This window comes from Pempheris klunzingeri, chromosome 12, assembly GCF_042242105.1.
Source record: "Pempheris klunzingeri isolate RE-2024b chromosome 12, fPemKlu1.hap1, whole genome shotgun sequence".
NCBI lineage: Eukaryota > Metazoa > Chordata > Actinopteri > Acropomatiformes > Pempheridae > Pempheris > Pempheris klunzingeri.
Window position 1 is genome coordinate 25,251,094 of NC_092023.1, and position 19,931 is coordinate 25,271,024.

General features: G+C 43.2%; 2 protein-coding genes across 2 annotated transcripts in view; both read right to left on the reverse strand.

The window, feature by feature from the left end:
• The window catches only part of ttc7a (tetratricopeptide repeat domain 7A), a 46,451-nt gene that overhangs the window by 10,670 nt on the left and 15,850 nt on the right, over positions 1 to 19,931 (reverse strand). Inside the window, exons 10-19 of the mRNA XM_070840480.1 lie at positions 18,662 to 18,745; positions 17,447 to 17,551; positions 14,802 to 14,919; positions 14,236 to 14,293; positions 14,043 to 14,115; positions 13,789 to 13,949; positions 6,699 to 6,815; positions 5,380 to 5,492; positions 4,730 to 4,864; positions 1,412 to 1,614 (exon numbers count right to left, since the gene is read on the reverse strand). Coding sequence (XP_070696581.1) covers positions 1,412 to 1,614; positions 4,730 to 4,864; positions 5,380 to 5,492; positions 6,699 to 6,815; positions 13,789 to 13,949; positions 14,043 to 14,115; positions 14,236 to 14,293; positions 14,802 to 14,919; positions 17,447 to 17,551; positions 18,662 to 18,745 — 1,167 coding nt within the window. The remainder of the gene's footprint in view (positions 1 to 1,411; positions 1,615 to 4,729; positions 4,865 to 5,379; positions 5,493 to 6,698; positions 6,816 to 13,788; positions 13,950 to 14,042; positions 14,116 to 14,235; positions 14,294 to 14,801; positions 14,920 to 17,446; positions 17,552 to 18,661; positions 18,746 to 19,931) is intronic.
• socs5b (suppressor of cytokine signaling 5b) overlaps positions 17,824 to 19,931 on the reverse strand; it is a 66,771-nt gene continuing 64,663 nt past the window's right edge. Inside the window, exon 3 of the transcript XR_011585263.1 lies at positions 17,824 to 17,840. The gene's annotated coding sequence lies outside the window, so the exon portion shown is untranslated. The remainder of the gene's footprint in view (positions 17,841 to 19,931) is intronic.

A 19,931-nucleotide genomic window follows, 5' to 3' on the forward strand; every position in this document is an offset into this window, starting at 1 on the left:
GGGTGGAAGTGGGCGAGAAAGGATCTTTATAGTGCGGAAGTGAGAGAGAGAGAGAGAGAGAGAGAGAGGATCTGCTCAGATGAAAGAAATGTGGGGGAGTGATCAGGACAGAGAAAGCGAGTCTCTGAGCAGCAGCTGCCATTTGATGGTTATGGACCAAAGTTTGTTTGTTTCTATTTTCTGAAATTTGAAGTTTGCCCACAACAATTGAACGCACTCAGAATATGACTGAGCTATAATGTGATATCTAGGACTATAATGACACCAACACCTGACACTGGCTCAGTGCGGCACTGCACACAGGAGGATAAGAGTAATGATTATGAGCAGCTGCCATCACTACTGCCAACTTGTGAGCTAATATTAGCAGCTAATAGAAATCTAGCTTAATCATTTCTGCTGAATTAACAACATTGAAACACATTACGTCATTAGCTAACACTGTTGTCCCCTATAGTTGATTATATGAGAGGGGTCTGTTCAGCTCTACCAGCACACTTGATTCATCCCAACGAGGTATTGATTGGGTATTGATTTAGCAGGATATATGGATACATGAATGCACTGTGAAGAATCACAGATATTCCTCCTGATGTTGATTGTTGAATCCCTTTCAAAGCTAAGACATTGTTATCTTGATGATTTATTCATAAACTTGTTTAGTTTGTATTATTTGGTTTAAAATGACATTAGGTATTTCTTTGAATATTCAGAGAGAATATCTTTTATTTAAATTAGTAGATCAAAGCTACACAAACATGTGACTGTAGCTAGGCAGAGATATACATAGAAGTAGTTTATCTAATTCATTTCATTTTCAAGTTGTCTCTCAATAGGTACCATAAGGATGAAGGGTATGTGTGTGCATGTGTGATCAGACTTCCAGAATTTCTGTAAGAATTACAGGAATTAAATGGCTTCAAATAACAGGAAAATGTGTGTGTGTACATGTACATACAAGTTTTGTGTCTCAGAATTGAATTTAATCTAATTCAATTTAGTGTATTTAAGACATCTAAAGAATTCCTACGTGTGTGTTGGAACATGAGTTTGCCTTCATTTTGAAGTTTTTGCGTAACAGACAGTGTAATGTAATTTAGTGTACTCATTTAAAAACAGCATTTAAAGTGTGTGTGTGTGTGTGTGTGTGTGTGTGTGTGTGTGTGTGTGTGTCTGTTGACGTTTGTGTGCAGCTGTATGCTAGAATGCATAATTGAATGTATGCACATGTTCAGTCCTCATCATATGTGAGTGGTAATTTAATAGACTCAAGTAAAGCATTTAAGATGTGTTTGTGTATCCATGCATGTGTGTGTATGTATGCGCATACTGGCCCCTGAACAGAATGTTACATCAATTTAATCTAATTTCATCTAATTCAGCGGCCTCTAAAGCTTTCACTGTGTCTCACCATGTGCAGAAGAATTTGCTCTCCTGTGGGATGGATGGCCAGGGCCTCGTCATACAGGCCCTTGGCTTCGTCCAGCTGGCCCCTTAGCTCGGCCAAGCGGCCCCGCTGCAGCAGCACCGAGTCTGAGTTTGGGAAGAGCGCGTTGGCTTCGGCAATGCAGAACTGGGCCTCCTTTGGCCGCCGATCCGCCATGAACAGCTCAGCTGAAGGAGGAGATGGAGAAAGCCAAGGGAGGGAGGAAGAAGGCCGAGAAAGGTGAGAGGGAGGATAGGATGGGAGGTAGAACAGAGTGAAACCAGAGTGATGCACGGGGAACAATGTTGGCAAGGGGTGAAGGAGGACAGAGAGCGAAGAAGGACGAGGAAAAAAAAGTTCAGAGCGGGGGATAAATGGTGAGAGAATGAGAGATGAAGAAAAGAGAGAGAGAGAGAAGATAATCGGGGAAAGAGAGAAAGGAGAGAAATGTATTATTCCCATCAATAATAAGCGAGAGTGACAGAGATGACTTAAAATGTAAACTGCACAGTGCTCAAATACAAACACACACACACACACACACACACACACACACACACACACATACACACTCACACACGCACAAAGACACACACAGCGTGAAAGAGAGAGTGGGAGCAGTGTAGTGCCTGGGAAGTCATGAAAGTCTTGCCTAAATATGGCCATCGCATACTAAAGCTGCCTGCTTCCTTTCTTTGCTGCTGCTGGGAAGATGAGGACAAACCCCAGACACACACACACACACACACACACACACAGAATCACGCCTACTAGCATGTCATTGTCCAATAAGACTTCGACACAGAGCTGACCAGAGGACCCGCCCCTGATGCTGGAGCAGACCAATATCTGGACGGTATACAGATTGTCAATCATTCTCATGGCGTGGATGCTGGGTCAACACCCTGAAAACCCTGAGAAAGAAACTCTTCAGCTCTAAACACTGACTGTGCACTGTGGCTATGCACAGAGAGAGATAGTTAACTATGTTGTACAAATATATCATACACTCCGTCTGCTCCTGAGTGCTGTGTGAACCCATGTGTGTGTTTGGTAGCGGATGTTTTGTTTGTTTACCTGTGTCTCATAGATGCACAGATGGGAAACACTTAGTGCATGCATGCTACCTCTGTGAGATGAAAAAGAGCCATTTCCCAGCTTCAGGGGTTCCATTTCACAGCCTCACTTTGGGGAAAAAGGAAATGCTCTCTGGTTATGTAAGGCCCTTTCCTGCTCCTCACCTGAGCTCTCAGAAACAACTATTAGATCAATGAATACATATTCACAGTTCATTTATGCATTTGCAGTGTGTGTGTGTGTGTGTGTGTGTGTGTGTTTGTAGGGTTATATGCGGCGAAGTGTATCCATGGAGCCCTCTGAGCATGTTTTTTCCTATGTGGCCCGATCAGGAAGTGAGATTGAGAAAGGAAGTGACCGATGAGAAGAGGAATGCTGGGAAGGAGAGAGGGGGCATCGGGGGTACGACTAGTTCAGCCTCGAGTCAGGGGACACACCCTCCGGTCTCACAGTTACGCACACACAGTTTGGTTCAAATCAGCAGCAAGCATGCTCTGTTTTTTCTCAGAAGAGGAATAGCAGAGTCCAAGGGTTAGACGTAGAAAATAACCTTCAAATTACAGTAGGCCACAGGGGATGTGACCCCCGTGGCCCCTCCACTCATCCCATCCTCTACTGTAACACACTGGTATGCTGGTTGCATCACTACATTCACTTGGCTGCTGTATGGATTCCCATTCCTGTTCTCATGCCTCATCTACTCCAGCTAAGTGGATGGATAGAGTGTTGGTGCTGAGCATCTCTCTGCTCCTCTCCCTTTATTTCAGTGCTCTGCTGTGAACTTCCACAAGCAGACTGAGGCTGAAGGGGTGGAAGTAATAGTGGTATGCATCACTGCCATTCTGCCCTTAATAGAACAGAGGCCACATGTATGCAGGTACAACGTGCACTGCTGCATAAGGTATGCAGTCTTCTACCTACTAAAATGGTTCGACCCACTAAATTGTTAAAAATGTCCTTGTTTACTCAGAGGCAGAGATAACAGAAAATGGCCACAGTAATCACATTAGATTAAGTAATCTTACAATAATTAGGTAATAAATACATAATCTCTGGCAGCAGTAGTTCTGTTGTATGCCTGTGTCCCTCATGTTACGACGCGGGGCTTTCTAGCCTTTCACATATAGGTTATCCAGTGTGAATGTCTGTGACTGCAGTGCTCAAAACGTGACAAAAATATGTGCTCACATTGCACCAAGTGAATAAACGATATCTCACTCCCCAGAGAGACTGAAATTCAACTGAGCCCATAAGCAGGTCAGTAAACTGTGCAAGGCTGCACAGCTTTCATAGTAACATCTGCACAGCACAGCCTGTGTAGAGAAGATTTTCATTCAAGAGTTGCCATCAGATATTCTCATTTTAAACTAAATATTACTATTTTACCTCTACTTTTTCCACTTTGATCTAGGTTTGTCTAATGAGGTCATCCCTGACAGTTAAGGTATCCATCCCTACTGAGGGCATAACTGTCCGGATATAGTACGCTTAACGCTTTGTGTGGTCTAAGAATTGATCCTTGAGGTACGCCACATGTTCCCTCTCTAGTTGACCAGATAAAGTCACAATTTTCCTGTTAGTAAATAAATGCATACATCCTCTAAGTATTGTTCTTAGTATCCAGGGATGCAATGTCAATCAGTTCACTTTAGTCGAGACTGAAATATTCCAACAGCTACTGGATGGATTGCCTTGAAATCTTGCATGCACATTCATGGCTCCCTGAGGCTGAATCATAATGACTTTGGTCATCTCCTGATGATTGATGACTGATTGAGTTGAACACAGTAACCAAAATACCTGTTAAAAAGCTGAAAACTAACATTGTCATTGTGAACAAGTAAAAAGTTCAAATGAAAACTGAGCTTTAATTAAGCTTTAATTGTCTGAAATCAATATTTGTCCATTTTGCAATTGCCAATGTGAACATTATTTATAAATCTTAATAGCACTGGCATACACATGGATGTGTAATCTGATTACTGTCGATTGTCCGTTGTCTTATTTTCCTGTTCTCTCAGTTGAACAGCACATTAACTCACATGTAGCACTCACTGTGATTGCATAGTGACGAGCTGACTTTCACTCCAAACGTGAGTGAAAACAGATTGACTGTTGACTGTTGTAGGAAAAATACAACATCCAGTTTTCCAAGATTATTCCAACCCAGACGTTTGAAACATGACTAAAAGTTTTATAGTCTTGTGTGTGTGTCTGTTATCATACCAGCCTGCAGCCAGATGCGCTCCAGGGTGGTCCAGATGTAGGTGGGTCCTTGGCGACGCGTGGAGCTGATCTCCGACACCTCAGAGAGCGCCGCTTCAAGGCGAGACGCTGCAATTGATGAAGGGCTCAACGAACCTGAAAGACATTGAAGTGATAAAAAATACCAGCTGTTGGATAATTATTGTACTTTTTTAAGCAACAGTGGTAGCTAAGTCCTGGGGGGAGTGTGATTACATAGCGAATACTTTAATATGTTACAGATGCTGAAAAACTATTGTTTCATTAGGAAAAAATGCAATGACAGAAGAGAGCCATGCTGAGAAGAACATTAATAGATTTCCTATGACTGAATGGCAAATGAACGGACCCCTGATCCTGCTGGAAACACAGGTGTGGAGGTGAGTCATATCATTGATATTTAAACAGCACATCTGCCCCCTCAAACAGACAGGCAAACATGGTTTTAATCCACAATAGGTCACTTGGTGGGGGATTCGGACTGACCTACACATTCACCTTTCTCACTGGTATTTACCCAACACCAGAGAAAAAGGAGGATGTGTTTAATCTAAAATAATCGATTCAACTTGTTGCAATCCAAATATGTACAATCCTTTATTAGAAAGATGTTAGGCAGCAAGAGAGCACACCAGTGGAGGCGTCCTGGAAGTCAGGCAGGGTGAGGTGGATGGAGAGTTTCCTGGGTCCAGGGCTGACCTCTGCCCTCTCAGCCATCGGTATACTGCTGCTGTCATCTGTCTCACTGCAACCCACATGCACACACCAATCAAAGCATGTACAGTACAAACATATATAAATATATATATATATATATATATATATATATATATATATCACAGATGCATTGGTGTATTATTTTAATACAGCTGATTTTTCCTATATTACACATACTTTCTGTAAAAAATTACTTTTCTGCTCAAAATTAGTTGTAAGGTCAGTACAAGGTCCACCTCATATGATACTTCATGCCAAAGAGTCGCTGTCAATCCTAACTAAGAGTGGCTGCTCAGTAGCGATGGTCAGTGTATCAGTCAGCCCCCATGTGTCAGCACATACTACACCACCAACACTTAACCTGCCCTTAAAAGCAGCCAGGCAGAAAGGGGCCGAAAAAAAATCATGAAATGGTGCATGATCAGACGTTTTCAAGCCTTAAAATTGGCAATTTTATCAGAGAATTTATAAGTGACACTGTCTGAGCTCAGACTGGCAGTGATGAGCTGTGCTGTGCGGGCTTTGGGAGCAGAAAAGAGACCAGAAGTGTACTGAAAAGAAGATCAGCAGCAATCAGAAAAAAAAAAAAGTTGAATATGGAGAGGAAGAATCAGCAGAGGGAAAATGGTAGAAAAACATTTGTTGCACTGTTTTGAAGTGATCGGTAGCACACGTGTATGAATGCAACTGTCACTTCAAATCTGTTTGACCAAATGTTTCTGACTCCAAAACATGTTGTGTGTGTGTGTGTGTGTGTGTGTGTGTGTGTGTGTCATAACAACCCTTAGTAATAAATGCATTGATAAACCGTCACTGCTTCCTATCACGACTTAACAGACTGAACATCATAATTCCAAGTGAAAAATGAGTCTATATCTGCATAAACCCTTTAAAAAATGCTATAATATATATTTAGCGTTCCTGTTATGATGGCGAATAATAGAGAACTTTGCTGCATATCAGTTCCTGCTTTAAGGTCAATATCTCAAAACCACTCAGATTGCAGATAAAACAGTACCATTTCATAGCCACGATATATCTAAAGTGCATGGGTGTGTAAACAGAAACACACACACACACGCACACACACCACACTATGGGTAATCAATAGCGCAGCAGCAAAAGATTTTCCTCCTCAGTTTCATCATGTATAGCAGTGAAAAAGGCTTGAGCAGTGAGGTATTACACATTCAATAATACATTAAAAAGCAAAGGAGTACAAATACACACTCACCTGGAGCGGCTGACGTCGTAGCGGCTTTGCCAGTGTTGCAGCATCTCTTCACAGGTCTGCAGAGCTGCAGCCGGGCCGAAGAGGACCTCTTCGAGCTTCACCTTGGTGAACAGCAGACTGGACCGGACAGCACAAGCACATTACTAACCTTTGTTTAATCTGTGCTGCTGGTTCATGTTTTATTACCATCATGTGTCTGTGCAGCCTTATTATACATTAAAAAGGACCAAATGGTATCTGAGCATCTGCTGTTTTTGCACCCGTATGGAAATTAAAGTGTAACCTGGAAATGAAACGGTGAGAATGAGGGATTGTTTAGTTGGACCCAGTCAAACCTGTTCTTATTTTCACTGATCACATCAGCTACGATAGCTGATGCAATAGACACACATGATCTTCGCTGAAAAGAAAAACTATGGGAGATTTACAGTAAACTAGGGACGTGGAAACGGCTCTGTGGAAAATCACTGGAAACCAGCTGATATTATCACATGCAGCTGACAGTTGCCTATTTGTTTATGAAAGTAAAGAAGCAAATGAATCCTTCTACAGCAGCCCTGTAAGGGCTTAGGACCCATCAACATCTCACTGATGCATTTGGACTGAAGCACATGGATCAATAGGAACAGAGAGGGAGTGAAGATAGTCATCAGCAACAAGCTCTAAGAGAGAGAGTGTGTGTGTGTGTGTGTGTGTGTCTGTTAGTGTTGACATAGAGTGTTTCCGCTTGGGCCTTTTAGTTGAAGACAACTGGTTAAGTGATGTGGGAGTCTCTGATGAGAATGTGTGTGTGTGTGTGTGTGTGTGTGTGTGTGTGTGTGTATGCCAGAAGGGGCTCTCAGAGGATACAGTCTGTCATGGGCATCACTCATCCATGAGAGTGTGGAGAGAGAGAGAGAGAGAGTGAGAGAGAGAGAGAGAGAGAGAGAGAGAGAGAGCTATGGTGTTTGCCACATCTGACGCCCGCCTGCCTAGCTGTCCACTGCCGCCCTGTTGTTGACGGCTCCTCCAGTTATTCTGCACTCTCCTGTCAGAGTGTTGGGGTGGGGAGAGGTGGGGAGGGGGGTTGAGGGAAGGAGAGAGGAAAGGATGAAAAAATGGACTGAGGGAGGGTGAGGATCAATAGCAGAGCGAGACAAGCTCATGTCAAGGGGGAAAACTCTCTGTGAAATGCGCCTCGTTACCGACTCATGGGTCGGTGGACAATTGGGGGAAGGGTGCGTGTAAAAGTGTGCGTGTGGAGGGTGTGAGGAGGAGATGGAGGGATGTTGGAAAAGAAAAAAATTGAAAGTGTGTGTGTGTGGGAGGAAGGGGGTTGGATTTTCTGACGTGCAGATGACAAGTGCTGCCGAGGGACGCTGTGTTAAGGATAAGCCTGCCAGTAGGTGTCCACCAGAGTGTGTGTGATTGTGTGCATCTCTAGGCTCCCCATTACCAGTGTGGCAAAGCATTTAGAAGCACTGCGATGTGTGCAAACCCATTCTAGTGTTGAAATGTGACAAGGTGTGTGTGTGAGGGTGTGTATAATGCATGTAAAAACTGACATCTCTTCAAAATCTCAAATAAAAGGTTTGTATTTATGTCAAACATCAGTTTTACTCACAAATTAATTCCCCTATTTTTTCCCTCTTTCAGACATTACATGTCTTTTATGTGAATAATACACTGTTTTGGATCATGGCTGCTATTTTGTAATACCTGAAAGGAGAGCTCTTATTATTTTGTCAGTATCTATCACAGAAGGCCTTATAGCTCAAAACTTTTTATCATTTTGCAGATTTATATGTGCTGGCCACCCTAACACACCTGGGATTGAATGTGCACACTATTCACTTTCACTATTCACTTTAAAAGCGTAACAAGAAAGGGAGGGGTTATGCCCTCAAGCCACTAAAAGGCTTTAGCATGTTTCAAATAAAACCCTTATTTACATGGTAAGCGTGGCTGCTATTTGATCATTCACATCCTCTTTGCAATAAAGTCACACATTCGCACCACCTTGAGTCTCAATGAAAGAAGCTCAATGTGTACATCATAGTATGTAATGCCACAGTGATTTAAGCTGTCCAATGATGAGTGTTTTCCACCTTGTTATTCATCACTCGATCACAGCCCGTGTTTCCCTCGCAGCGCCAGAAAAGATAGATTTCATCAAGATTACAGCACTCAAAACTACACATCACATTTCAAAGCCTGTCATTTCTGTCCTCCTGGGAACGAGCCTGGTGTGTGCAGAGCGTAGTGTTTGAGGAGGGATGGCAGCGAGCACTGTAGCTCAGTGTAAACGTGGTGCCCAGCTAAGAGCGCTGAGTGCCAGCGTAAAGTCCATATAAAAATAGCTAATAATGTTCACTTGAAAAAGTGGTACATCTACAGTATTACTCATTCTGTACTCCCACAGATCAGAGTGTGTATTCTCTACAGGCACATGGCCGCATGCAGACGCACACACACACACACACACACACACACACACATATACATATATACATAGCACAAAGATTAACATACACAAACCTGTACAGACATGCTTGCTTTGTGTAGCAGAGCATAAGCCAGGCTTGCATGTGCACACTAACACACACACACTTGGACAGATGCACACACATGCACAAACACACTTGCTCATGCTGTAACATCCCGTTAGATGAATGCAGAATCAAAGGCTGGGATTAATCATTCTCTTTAGTACAAACTGTGAGACCACGATCACCCCCCCTCCACACACACACACACACACACACACACACACACACACACACCCCACCTCCCCCCTCACACAGCCACACAGCCCTCCCCCTCTCTCCCTCTCTTGCCTCAGCTCTCTCAATCTGTGGCAGAATCCCATTTCACATTGAAATGCATGCCTGTTTACTGGGTGATTAAAATTTCAAAGAAAGGGGAGAAACGGAGACAGAGAGATAAAAAAGATGAGAGGCAAGGAGAGAAAGAGAGGGTGAGAAAGAAGGAGAGAGAGGAAGGGATGGACAGAGAGAGAGAGAGAGAGAAAGAGAGAGAGAGAGAAGCCGGGGGTAGAGGATGTGGGAGAAAAGGAGGAAGAAGGAATTTGGTGTACTACAGCAAGCTGACAGTTTGCTGTGGTGCAGAGAAGCAGTGGCTAACAAGAATCACACACATGCATGCACACACACACACACACACACACACACACACAGTGACACACAAACATGCATGTGCCAGATTACAATCTCGTACACACGTATACACACATCCCCCACCCCCACAACACACACACACACACACACACACACACACGACTGTCACGGCATGCCCAGCACCATGCAAGCTTTGATCTCTGATGCTCGCTCACACATCCAAAGCAAATGATATTCAATGAGCTTGTTACTGAGAAAACACCTCCTTTCACTCTCTCTCTCTTCTCTGACTTTAAGGTCTGTGTCTCAGCCCAGCCTGACGGGTCCCCAGAGTACTGATTTATTCTGACCAGGTTTGGATTCCTTTCCGTGTGCATACAGCAGGTTTGGGTTTATGGCACCGTCGATAAATTAAATGTTACAATCGAGCACTGCATTCACCATGACACAGTTTCAGTGATATATCGTTGGCCGTGCAGACTGATAATCTTGTCCTTTTCTCACCTAGATCGTTTCTCTCTATCTGCATGTCAGCAAACACTCACAGGTGTCTTCTGGACACGATCACCAGGTTGTTTTATTCTATATACTTTAGTACAGATTTTAGGCCTGATATTAACATCTCTGTTCCAAACTTGGACAAATGCGGATGTCATTTTCGCTTTACACAAACACACCACGACGCATCAAGCCAACAGGCCACAGCTTGCTAGCTAGGTAACAATGCTGACTGTGTGTCATGGAGAAATTTTATCGGTCTTCTATTTCTTTCTCTCAAAAATCTGTTTCTTTTCTTATTTATTTCTCTGTCCTTTGCGAAAATAGCCAGTTGGCTAAGAGTTAGGGAAATGTTTGTTAACTATTTGTCTTGGTGTTCTTCTCGCATCGTGGAAAAGTTGTGGTTCACTTTTGTTGTTGTAAAAGCTACTTTTATTGCTAATAGCTAATGTGTTAGCAACCACTGGCATATTTATACAAACAGCCGACAAAGAGCAATGTTACCAACGATCCTTGTAGCTCTAGTTTGGTCTCCACTGACCTTGTCTGTCTGGCTTTGGGCACATTGTATAAAATGGATTTATCAGATTAGTTTTCTCTGAAAAAGCTGCCAATTGTTTGTGGAAATGAGGCTGATCAGAGCACTGAGACTGAACATAGATAGTAACAATGAGCCAGGAATGAATGATGCTAAAATGATCATTCTGTTTGGGCTCGTCACTACAAACATCTTACACATTTAATCCATTACTGATTTAACTTTTTTTTTTTTTCTTCAGCAGCTTTAAGTGATTGCCTGCAACCATATTGTAATGGCTGACGTTAGAGTTTACTAGCAGCTTATCAGTGGAACATTAACATTACCCCTGATCCGCTTTACACACTTATACATATCCACATCCATATTATATCCAGCTGATTCTCAAAGTGGGATCTGGGGTCCAAACAATTTATTTCTACTTTATCGATCAATACTTCATGGGTCCTTGACAAACTAACTAATGCTGTTTGCAGTAATATTCACTATTATGACTTACTCAGTCATAAGCATCAGCATGCATTTGTGACAGTGCTATACACAAAGCAGCACTCTCTCTGTGAGAGGGAGATTAAGACATGAAATATTTTGTTAACCGTTGGTCCCAGGACAGACCAGCGATAACATCTCAGGTCTGTACACAACTCTACTGTCTGTCTCTCTTCAGCTTTCAGTTCAGATATGTTTTACTAGCATGACAGAGTGTGTTGCCAAACAAGTAGGACTATTATTAGAAGCATAGATCAATGAACCTTGGAGGTAAACATACAGTTTATGGACGCTGAGACTGAATTTCAATGCAACTGCTCCATTCAGTAAACTACCAGTGTATCAATTTGTATCTCTCTCTCTCTGACTCAGTGTCTCTCTACCACTCCATAACAACAGTTTGGGAACAACAACTGATGCTGCCTGCTCTACCCATATGACCTCATGGTTACCGGGGCGATGGGGATTCCTGGCGCAGAGAGCGATGTGATTGGCTGAGCCTGGAAAAGAGCTCTTAAATGGGTCAAAGCAGTCAAGTGTCTCTACGGAGGATGTTAGTGTGTGTGTGTGTCTAAGTGTGTGATTGTGCATCTAGGAAGAGAGAGAACGGATTTCGTCTTCCAATCGTACACACAGCACTGATCAGCAGAGCTTGTGTAATTAGAAAACCGTCATCTTTCCTGCATCCACCCACTCCGTCTCTGTGTTTTCTTCTTCATCCTGTCAAGCTCTCTCTTACACTCCCTTTGTTGTTTCATCAATTTTCTTGTTTTTCTGCATTTCCTCTCCCTTCCTCTCCCTCATGATGTATGGATGTACCCCATCTGTCTGTGCTGTCACCGTCGAGGCCAACACTGACCCCAAATGGCTGCATTATGAAATGTTTTACTGGGCTTTGCAATGGAGAGAAAATACATCAGAAAGATGACGCAACATGCTTCCATATTATGGTTAGTGTGAAATATCTGGCGTGCATAGTTAACGTCATCCATCTATGATGTGATGGGGCTTCCTCCATGGCGAATGAATATGCTCTGATGTGTTTGTGGGGGATAACAGGCTGGAATCCTTCCTGTGGGACAATGGGAGCATCTAAAAACCCAAACTGAATGTGAGTGAATGTGAGTGCGAATGGTTGTGTGTCTCTATGTGTCAGCCCTGCGATTGACAGGCAACCAGTCCAGGGTGTACCCCGCCTCTCGCCCAGGGTCTGCTGGGATTAGCTCCAGGGTCCCCTTGACCCTTCAGGATAAGCAGTATAGACAAAGGATGGATGGATAACGTGTGTGTGTATATCAAACGTTGGTCAGGTACAGTGGGGGACGAAGTATTTAGACCGCTTACTTAAGTAAAACCTGCAATACCACATTGGAGAAATACTCCATTCCAAGTCAATGTCCTGCATTTATAAACCTATTGAAGTAAATATATTGATTATCAGCTATACATAAAATATTAAAAGTGAAAGTAATCATTTTGCAGAAATACGGCCCCTGTTAGTGTTACTTTATTGTGTATCATATTGTTAGATTATAACATCTGATGCATAAATGTGTAAGTAGCATTCTACTATTGCAGTTTGTCAAGTTTGTCACTACTTTTTTAACTAATTCATATAATGTTGGGAAGTTTATTCTTGAACAATGTATTGTATTCAATAAACTGATTGCATGCTTTCTATATAAAATCTTAATCTGAAAATAAACTAGTAACTAATGCTTTTAAATAAATGCAGCAGAGTGAAAAGTACAATATTTCTGTCTGACATGTAGTGGAGTATAAAGCAACATAGAATGGAAATATATACAAGTACCTCAACATTTTCTGAGTACTTGAGTAAATGTACTTGGTTACTTTCCAGCACTGGTCAGGTATGAAGGTGAAATAGTGGAAGTGTGGTTAGAGATGCCGACCCATAACCAAAAGGCCACAAGTTCTACCCTGCAACATGTCCTTTCAAAGTACCCCAAAGCAAATCACTGAATCCTTACCGGCCTCATAATGATTAGTGTGAATGTCCCAGTGAGTTTTTATCCTGCAGCAGGACGGCCCAGGTCAGAGCTGCAGTGTTAAAAGGGTAAGGGTGTATAAGGGGCATAGGTACCGCAATGCAGGCCTTCACTCTGGCACGTCTAAATAAGGCGTCAAGTGTGTGTGTGTTTGTGTGTGTGTTTGTGTGTGTGTGTGTGTGTGTGTGCGTGTTTGTGTGTGTTTGTGTGTGTGTGTGTGTGGGAGCTGAGACACCCTATCCCTATGGAGAGGGCAGGCCATCTCTGCACCACTCACTGGAGCTACTCTTACACACACACACACACACACACACATAAAAACACATCATACAAAGACTAAAAAGTACATCTGTACAGCTATCGATCAATCCTCAGTTCACCAGCCCTTCCACCAACATTTTGTTTTGCCTGTGTGAGTGGGAGGGTATAGTGGGTTTTACTTGAAGTTGCTGGGGTGCTGGCTGAGGGCCAGACCCAGGGTGTCCAGAGCATGACGGTGGTGTTTCTGGGCGCTCAGCAGCAGGGTCAGCAGGTGGAGGGAGTGTACGTCGTCCCCACGGAGAGATAAAGCTGCCTGCAGGGGCTCTAATGCTGCTGATACCTGCCAGACACGCAACCATTCTCAGGTATAACTTACACTGTGCAGTGTTGTATAATAATTAAAGTCTGTCCCATTTGTTTGCTCATACAGTACCTGGCGGACAAGGGCCAGCTGCAGAGCCAGGTACATAGCAATCTGAGCATCCTGGGGGTCTAAGGAGTGAGCCCTGTGGAACAGAGAGAGACCGTCCTCATGGTTCATACTGTGTTAGCAAAGGTTTTAGGCCAGGAGAGTAAACCACACTGATGAAACACGTGTAATGGAGAATGGAAGAACCAGAACCTACTTGCTCAAAGCTTTTAGTGCCTTTTTGTTGAATTTATCACGATCATCTTTCAGAGTGGCTGAGGAGAGAACCAAAACGGTTACTCAACAGTTTAAAGTAAGGCATTAAAGTATATGTTATATAAAATGGAAGCACAGTGGGTTTAACTAGTCCTCGGTCCCACACTAATATTTGTCATGCCCTTTTGAAACGACCCATAAGCACACAAACACATTTTGGGACTCACGCTAATTCACTTTCTCGCTAAGAGTTAAATGAAAAGATTAATAACACTCTGTGTTTGTTAAATATGAAGCTATAGCCAGTAGACAGTTACCTTAGCTTAGCTTAGCTTAGCTTAGTTAAGCTTAGCTTGGTGTAAAGAGTGGAAACAGAGGGCTAGATTAGCCTCATTTCTCTCAGCAAGGAAGCGAAAAAGTTTATTTCAAAAAATGTCAAACTATTCCCTCAAGATCTGGTTACATTTTGTTTTTTCTAAAAAAAAATTGAACAAATAAGGGATGCTGCCATTTTCCTGGAGAGGATATTCTCAGTTTATGGTTTTGTGTTATTTTCTGTGCCCTTACCCTCAGAGGCCTGTAAACTGCAGCTGAGTCCCTGAGCCAGGTAGGCCCTGGGTAGGAATTCTCTGGCTTCTTCGCCCATGGACACCACAGTCTGCGACAGAGCCTCAGCCTCCTCGAACTGGACACACACACACACACACACACACTCAATTATCTTCTGAATAAACGTTAGTTGATCTGTATATACGTCACTTGACAGGTGGACTACAGAATTATTTTGCCATCGCACACAAATCCAGTTAGATTATGAAGCCATGAAACCAAATGCATAAATCTGTCTTCTTCCTGAGTGTGTGAGAGGACAAACTTTGCAGCTGAGATGTAAATGTGGCCGAGGTGCAGCTGGGAATGGAGTATTGATGGCTGAGCCTGGTGTGAGTTTATTGTGAGGACAGTCCGAGTAGATTCAGTTGAAGGACAACGCAGAGTTTGCTCAAGGACACACACAGACACACACACACAGACACACACACTCGCCCACACACGCAGCAGTAGACTGCAGGCGGTGTGTGGCTGTGCCGAGCTGAGGTGCTCTGAGCCGAGGAAAAAGTGTGTCACTATGTGTGAGGTATGGCTGGTGGCAGGCGGGTGGGCAGGTGGGTAGGTGGGCGTGGGGGGGTTATGCCTTTGACAGCACACCAGCGCAACAGCAAGCCAACTGCTCTGACCCCCCCCCCCCCCCCCTCCCTCTCTCCTCCACTTCCTCCCTTCATCCTCCTCCTCTGCTCTCTCTCTCTCTGTCTCTTTCTCTAATTCCAGTCCTTGCGAGTTCAAAGCCTGCACACAATAGCCAGTCATTTAAACACACAGCCCATCCTTGCACATCTTAGGAGGATTAAGGTTTTTTTTTTTTCACTCTTGAATGGTGTGAAAGAAGAACATGTCCCTGTTGTTGGGTGGAAAAACTGCTCTTTAGGAATTTATAAAAGCAGCTTCAAGACTGACAATTATGCAGTTTGTAGTGATGTCATGGGTTTGTAGAGGGTGTCACTGATCCATATACATGTATAGGAGCATTATGAAAAATATGAAGAAGTATTATGAAGTTGTGGGCTGGTGGACCAACAATGAGTTAAAAATGTTGCTGGAGAGAGAATAGTCCAGACTGTCCACTGGAGCTGGTGGTGGATAATGGTGGGACATTTATGTAATGCCTCACTGCACTATGGCCATAGTGTCCCATTGTGATTAAGGCTGTAAGCTCCTTAGTGTCTCCGGCCTGCCATGATCTCCAGCCACTGACAGATGTGCTCTCTCCATTCGGCCCTGTTAGCTCCTCTTTTCTAATCTCTGACCCCTTTCTCTCTCTCTCTCTCTCTCTCTCTCTCTCTGTCTAACTCACCCTCACTCTCACTCATTCTCTCTCCCTCTCCCTCCATCCTAAATACCACTGTTGATGTGACTTTCTCCCTCCTGCCCAGATCACGAACAGCAGGACTATCCAAGCTGGCCGCGCTTCACGGTGACGCGTTTCTGCCTGAATGACCTCGGTGTCAATCCCAAAACATTAGCGACACAGTGCAGCTGTGTACATTCTGTGTACAGTACACACACTAAATATTCTATAAAACTGCAGTACATGTGGTGCAGAACTCTATGACTCGACTTCACCTTTGATCTTATCATCTTATGAGTGTTCGCTGAAGCTGAGGGTAAAGGGTCTAATGCAGCGAAATGAACATGGAAATGAACATGCATGGATTACAAAAGTGATTGTATGTAAAACTGCATTCACGTACATGTGATATCTCATTAGTTCCAGATGGAGAGCGGATCCTCGCTACTATGTCTGTAATCCTGTGAATCTTCAATCATTCCACATATTGCAAAGTACTTTAAATTAGCAGCCGTTATTGCTAGTGACCTCTTAATACAAAGAAGTGTTAATAGGAATGTAATAGGAATTCTGCAGCTATTTGGTTATACAGTATTGGACAAATTAAAATTGCATGGGAATTCTTCTAAAAGTTGTTGAGATATTTGAATGACAGATAAACTACAGAGCCTTTGAGCTGCTAACATGGCTACAAAAAAGCAAATATTGGGAAAATAAACCTACACAGAATTTAGCTTTTTACCACAGTAATCATGTCATGTCAGGTTTGGAGCCACCGCTTTATGGATCCACGCTCGTGACCTGAGTTGTGAGGGATTTTTCCTCTCTGAGAGACGGATGAAGAAGTGCAATCATCCAATAAAAGTCAGAAAAAAAATGTGCTTCATTTTTTGTTGAAGAAATTACTATTTTCTATCTTTTCTTTTTGATCACCTCACGACTATTCAGATACTCTGTATCCTCTGTTTCTACTCGATCTATTCTTGAAATAGAGGAGTTAGCCAGAGCAGCAAAAGCCACCACATGGCTGAACAGACAAGGAAAACAGCTCCACCTACAGAAAGTCATCAACAGGAAATTCAAAGGTATTACAGCAACAAGTATCTGTGGGAAGTGTAGAGCAGAAACATCACAGCAAGAGCACTAATAGGTCATCAGTCTAATCTTAATGTCTGTACATGGCTCGGGCTCACAGTCCTGATTTTCAACTGAATGTGTGTGTCTTTAACTCCGTGTGTGTGTGTGTGTGTGTGTATAAAGTGAATGTATTCTGTGAACAAGTGCATGTGGATGCTTTATGTGTAATCACCCAGTGCAGTTGACCAATGCAGACTTTAACAGCCAATAGGGGCAACGAGGGGTCCTCTGGTCTCATCCGGGCACACTCTTTAAATACGGACACAGCGCCAACCCCCTGTAACACACACACACACACACACACACACACACACACACACACACACACCAGTGTCACTGACAAATTGTGATTAATGTGCATGCAGCAGCCACTTATCATGCAGCCACACATGACATGGATCGCTCTGAAGCGAGTGTATCAAACACACATCAACTGTCCTTACACAGCCCTATTAGACCCATTTAGACACACAGTCACTTAATACATGTAGGCCAATCATTAATGGACCACATGCACACGCACGCGCACTCCCATTTATGCACACAAAGCACACACACACACGCGGCTGGCCCTAAATAGAAGCGGATCTGACGACACTGAGGCGGCCCCTTCTCCTTCTAGGGAGCAGCCTATTTCTAGAGCTCTCCATTGATCTGCAGTGTCACTTTATCCTGCAACCCAGATCAATTTTTCTGTCACACACATGGCCGCACACACACACACACACACACACACACACACACACACACACACTGAGGGACAGAAGGAGAGAGAGGGGCGATTGTAGCTATTCCAGCACCTTCTGAGGATTCCCATTTGAAGAGGGAGAATGTCCGGTTCTTTCTACAGCAATATCTATCTATCTATCTATCTATCTATCTATCTATCTATCTATCTATCTGTCTATCTATCTATCTATCTGTCTATCTATCTATCTATCTATCTATCTATCTATCTATCTATCTATCTATCTATCTATCTGTCTATCTATCTATCTGTCTATCTATCTGTCTATCTATCTATCTATCTATCTATCTATCTATCTATCTATCTATCTATCTATCTATCTATCTAGCTAGCTATCTATCTATCTAAGTATCTATGTATTGTATGTATTTTAATTGCCCTGTTAGTTTATTTTTGTGCAATAAAATGTACATGGCATTTACATTGAATTATCAAGATGGAGTGAGTTATCCATCCGCTTCCCCAAGCAGACTGAACACTTATCTGTGAATGCTATTTGCTGCTTGTCTGGACACGTGGGTGAGTCAGGAGCACTGCAGTGTTCAGGACGGGAATGTGGCAGAAGATGGATGTCTCCTTTGGGTGTGGCGTGGTGTGTGTGAGGGGCTGTTGCTGGTGTATAAGGAGAAATGAGCTCACCTTCCCGGCCGCCATGAGTGACAGGCCCAGCTGGTGCCAGAGGTGGAACTCGTTGAATGAAAACTTCATGGCTCGCTCCAGACACTGCCAGGAGAAATACAAACGTGCAAATATGTGTCAGTGATACAATTTATATCAGAGGGGTGTGTTGGTACAGGTCGAGGCAGAAAGTCTAGCCAGGTGAGCACAGGCTGATGTGAAATGCATGAAGAATATGAGCTCAAACCGTCTTCACACTGCGCCGTTAGGAGACCAATTTTTAAATGAGGTAAGCCATGTTTAGGGACACGTATCTTCTCTCATTATCTCTCATTTACATACTCACAAAACTGAATGGCTTCTCTTCTCGACTACATTTTTCTAGCTTGAAACGACTGTCAGTCACCACTCACCACCCACTCAGCGCTGTTTCAGTACATAATAATGTGATTGATGTGTGTGTGGACGAGCGGAGGGTGGCGTGGAGCGCCGCTCCGTCAAATGTTGTCAGTCATGCAGGAGTGAGCTGAACCAGGGAAAATCTCTGCCTAATATTCTGATTAAATAATAAGCCCTCATTAGAGGCTGCTGACCATTTAACGTACAGACAAAGATGTCCTGCAGAGAAGAGCTCAACATATCAGCCCGTGTGAGAGCTGATTAGCTGCGAGTGTGGACTATGCAGCTAATTGTAACACTGAATAGACTGTGGGTGTTTCTTAAATGATACGATGATTGAAGTCAGCTGAGTAACAATTAAAAATACAGCAACACTTGTAATGTCTGCTATTACGAGACGGCGAGTGCCACTGCTGCTGCTACATACGTAATGGTGTTGACCCTTGTTAACCCAGCTAAATCAGGCCCCTACACATAACAAATCCCAAATTAACCCCCTAGTTAAAGGGCTAGTATGTAGAGTTGGAGCTAAGGCTCAGACAAATGGGGATGCAGGGGACAGAAAACTGCAGTGGTGGAAGGCCACACTTTAATCCGCTTCATTTCAGAGGGAATCAAAGTCACATGTACACATATACAACTTACTTTGCAGATTCAAAGTTTAAAATATAATGTATGTTTATAGTCACACTTCCAAATAGTATAGAAAGTAGTTGATAAGTCCACAGCTAGTGGCTCTGTGTGGCCGTCCTTTGCCACAGTGGTGCTTTGAGCTAAATGCTATGACAATGCTTACATGCTAATGTTCAATAGTTAACCATGTGAGTTTATATGTTAGCATGTTAACTTTAGCTAATTGGCACCTGACACAAAGTGCAGCTGACGCTAATGG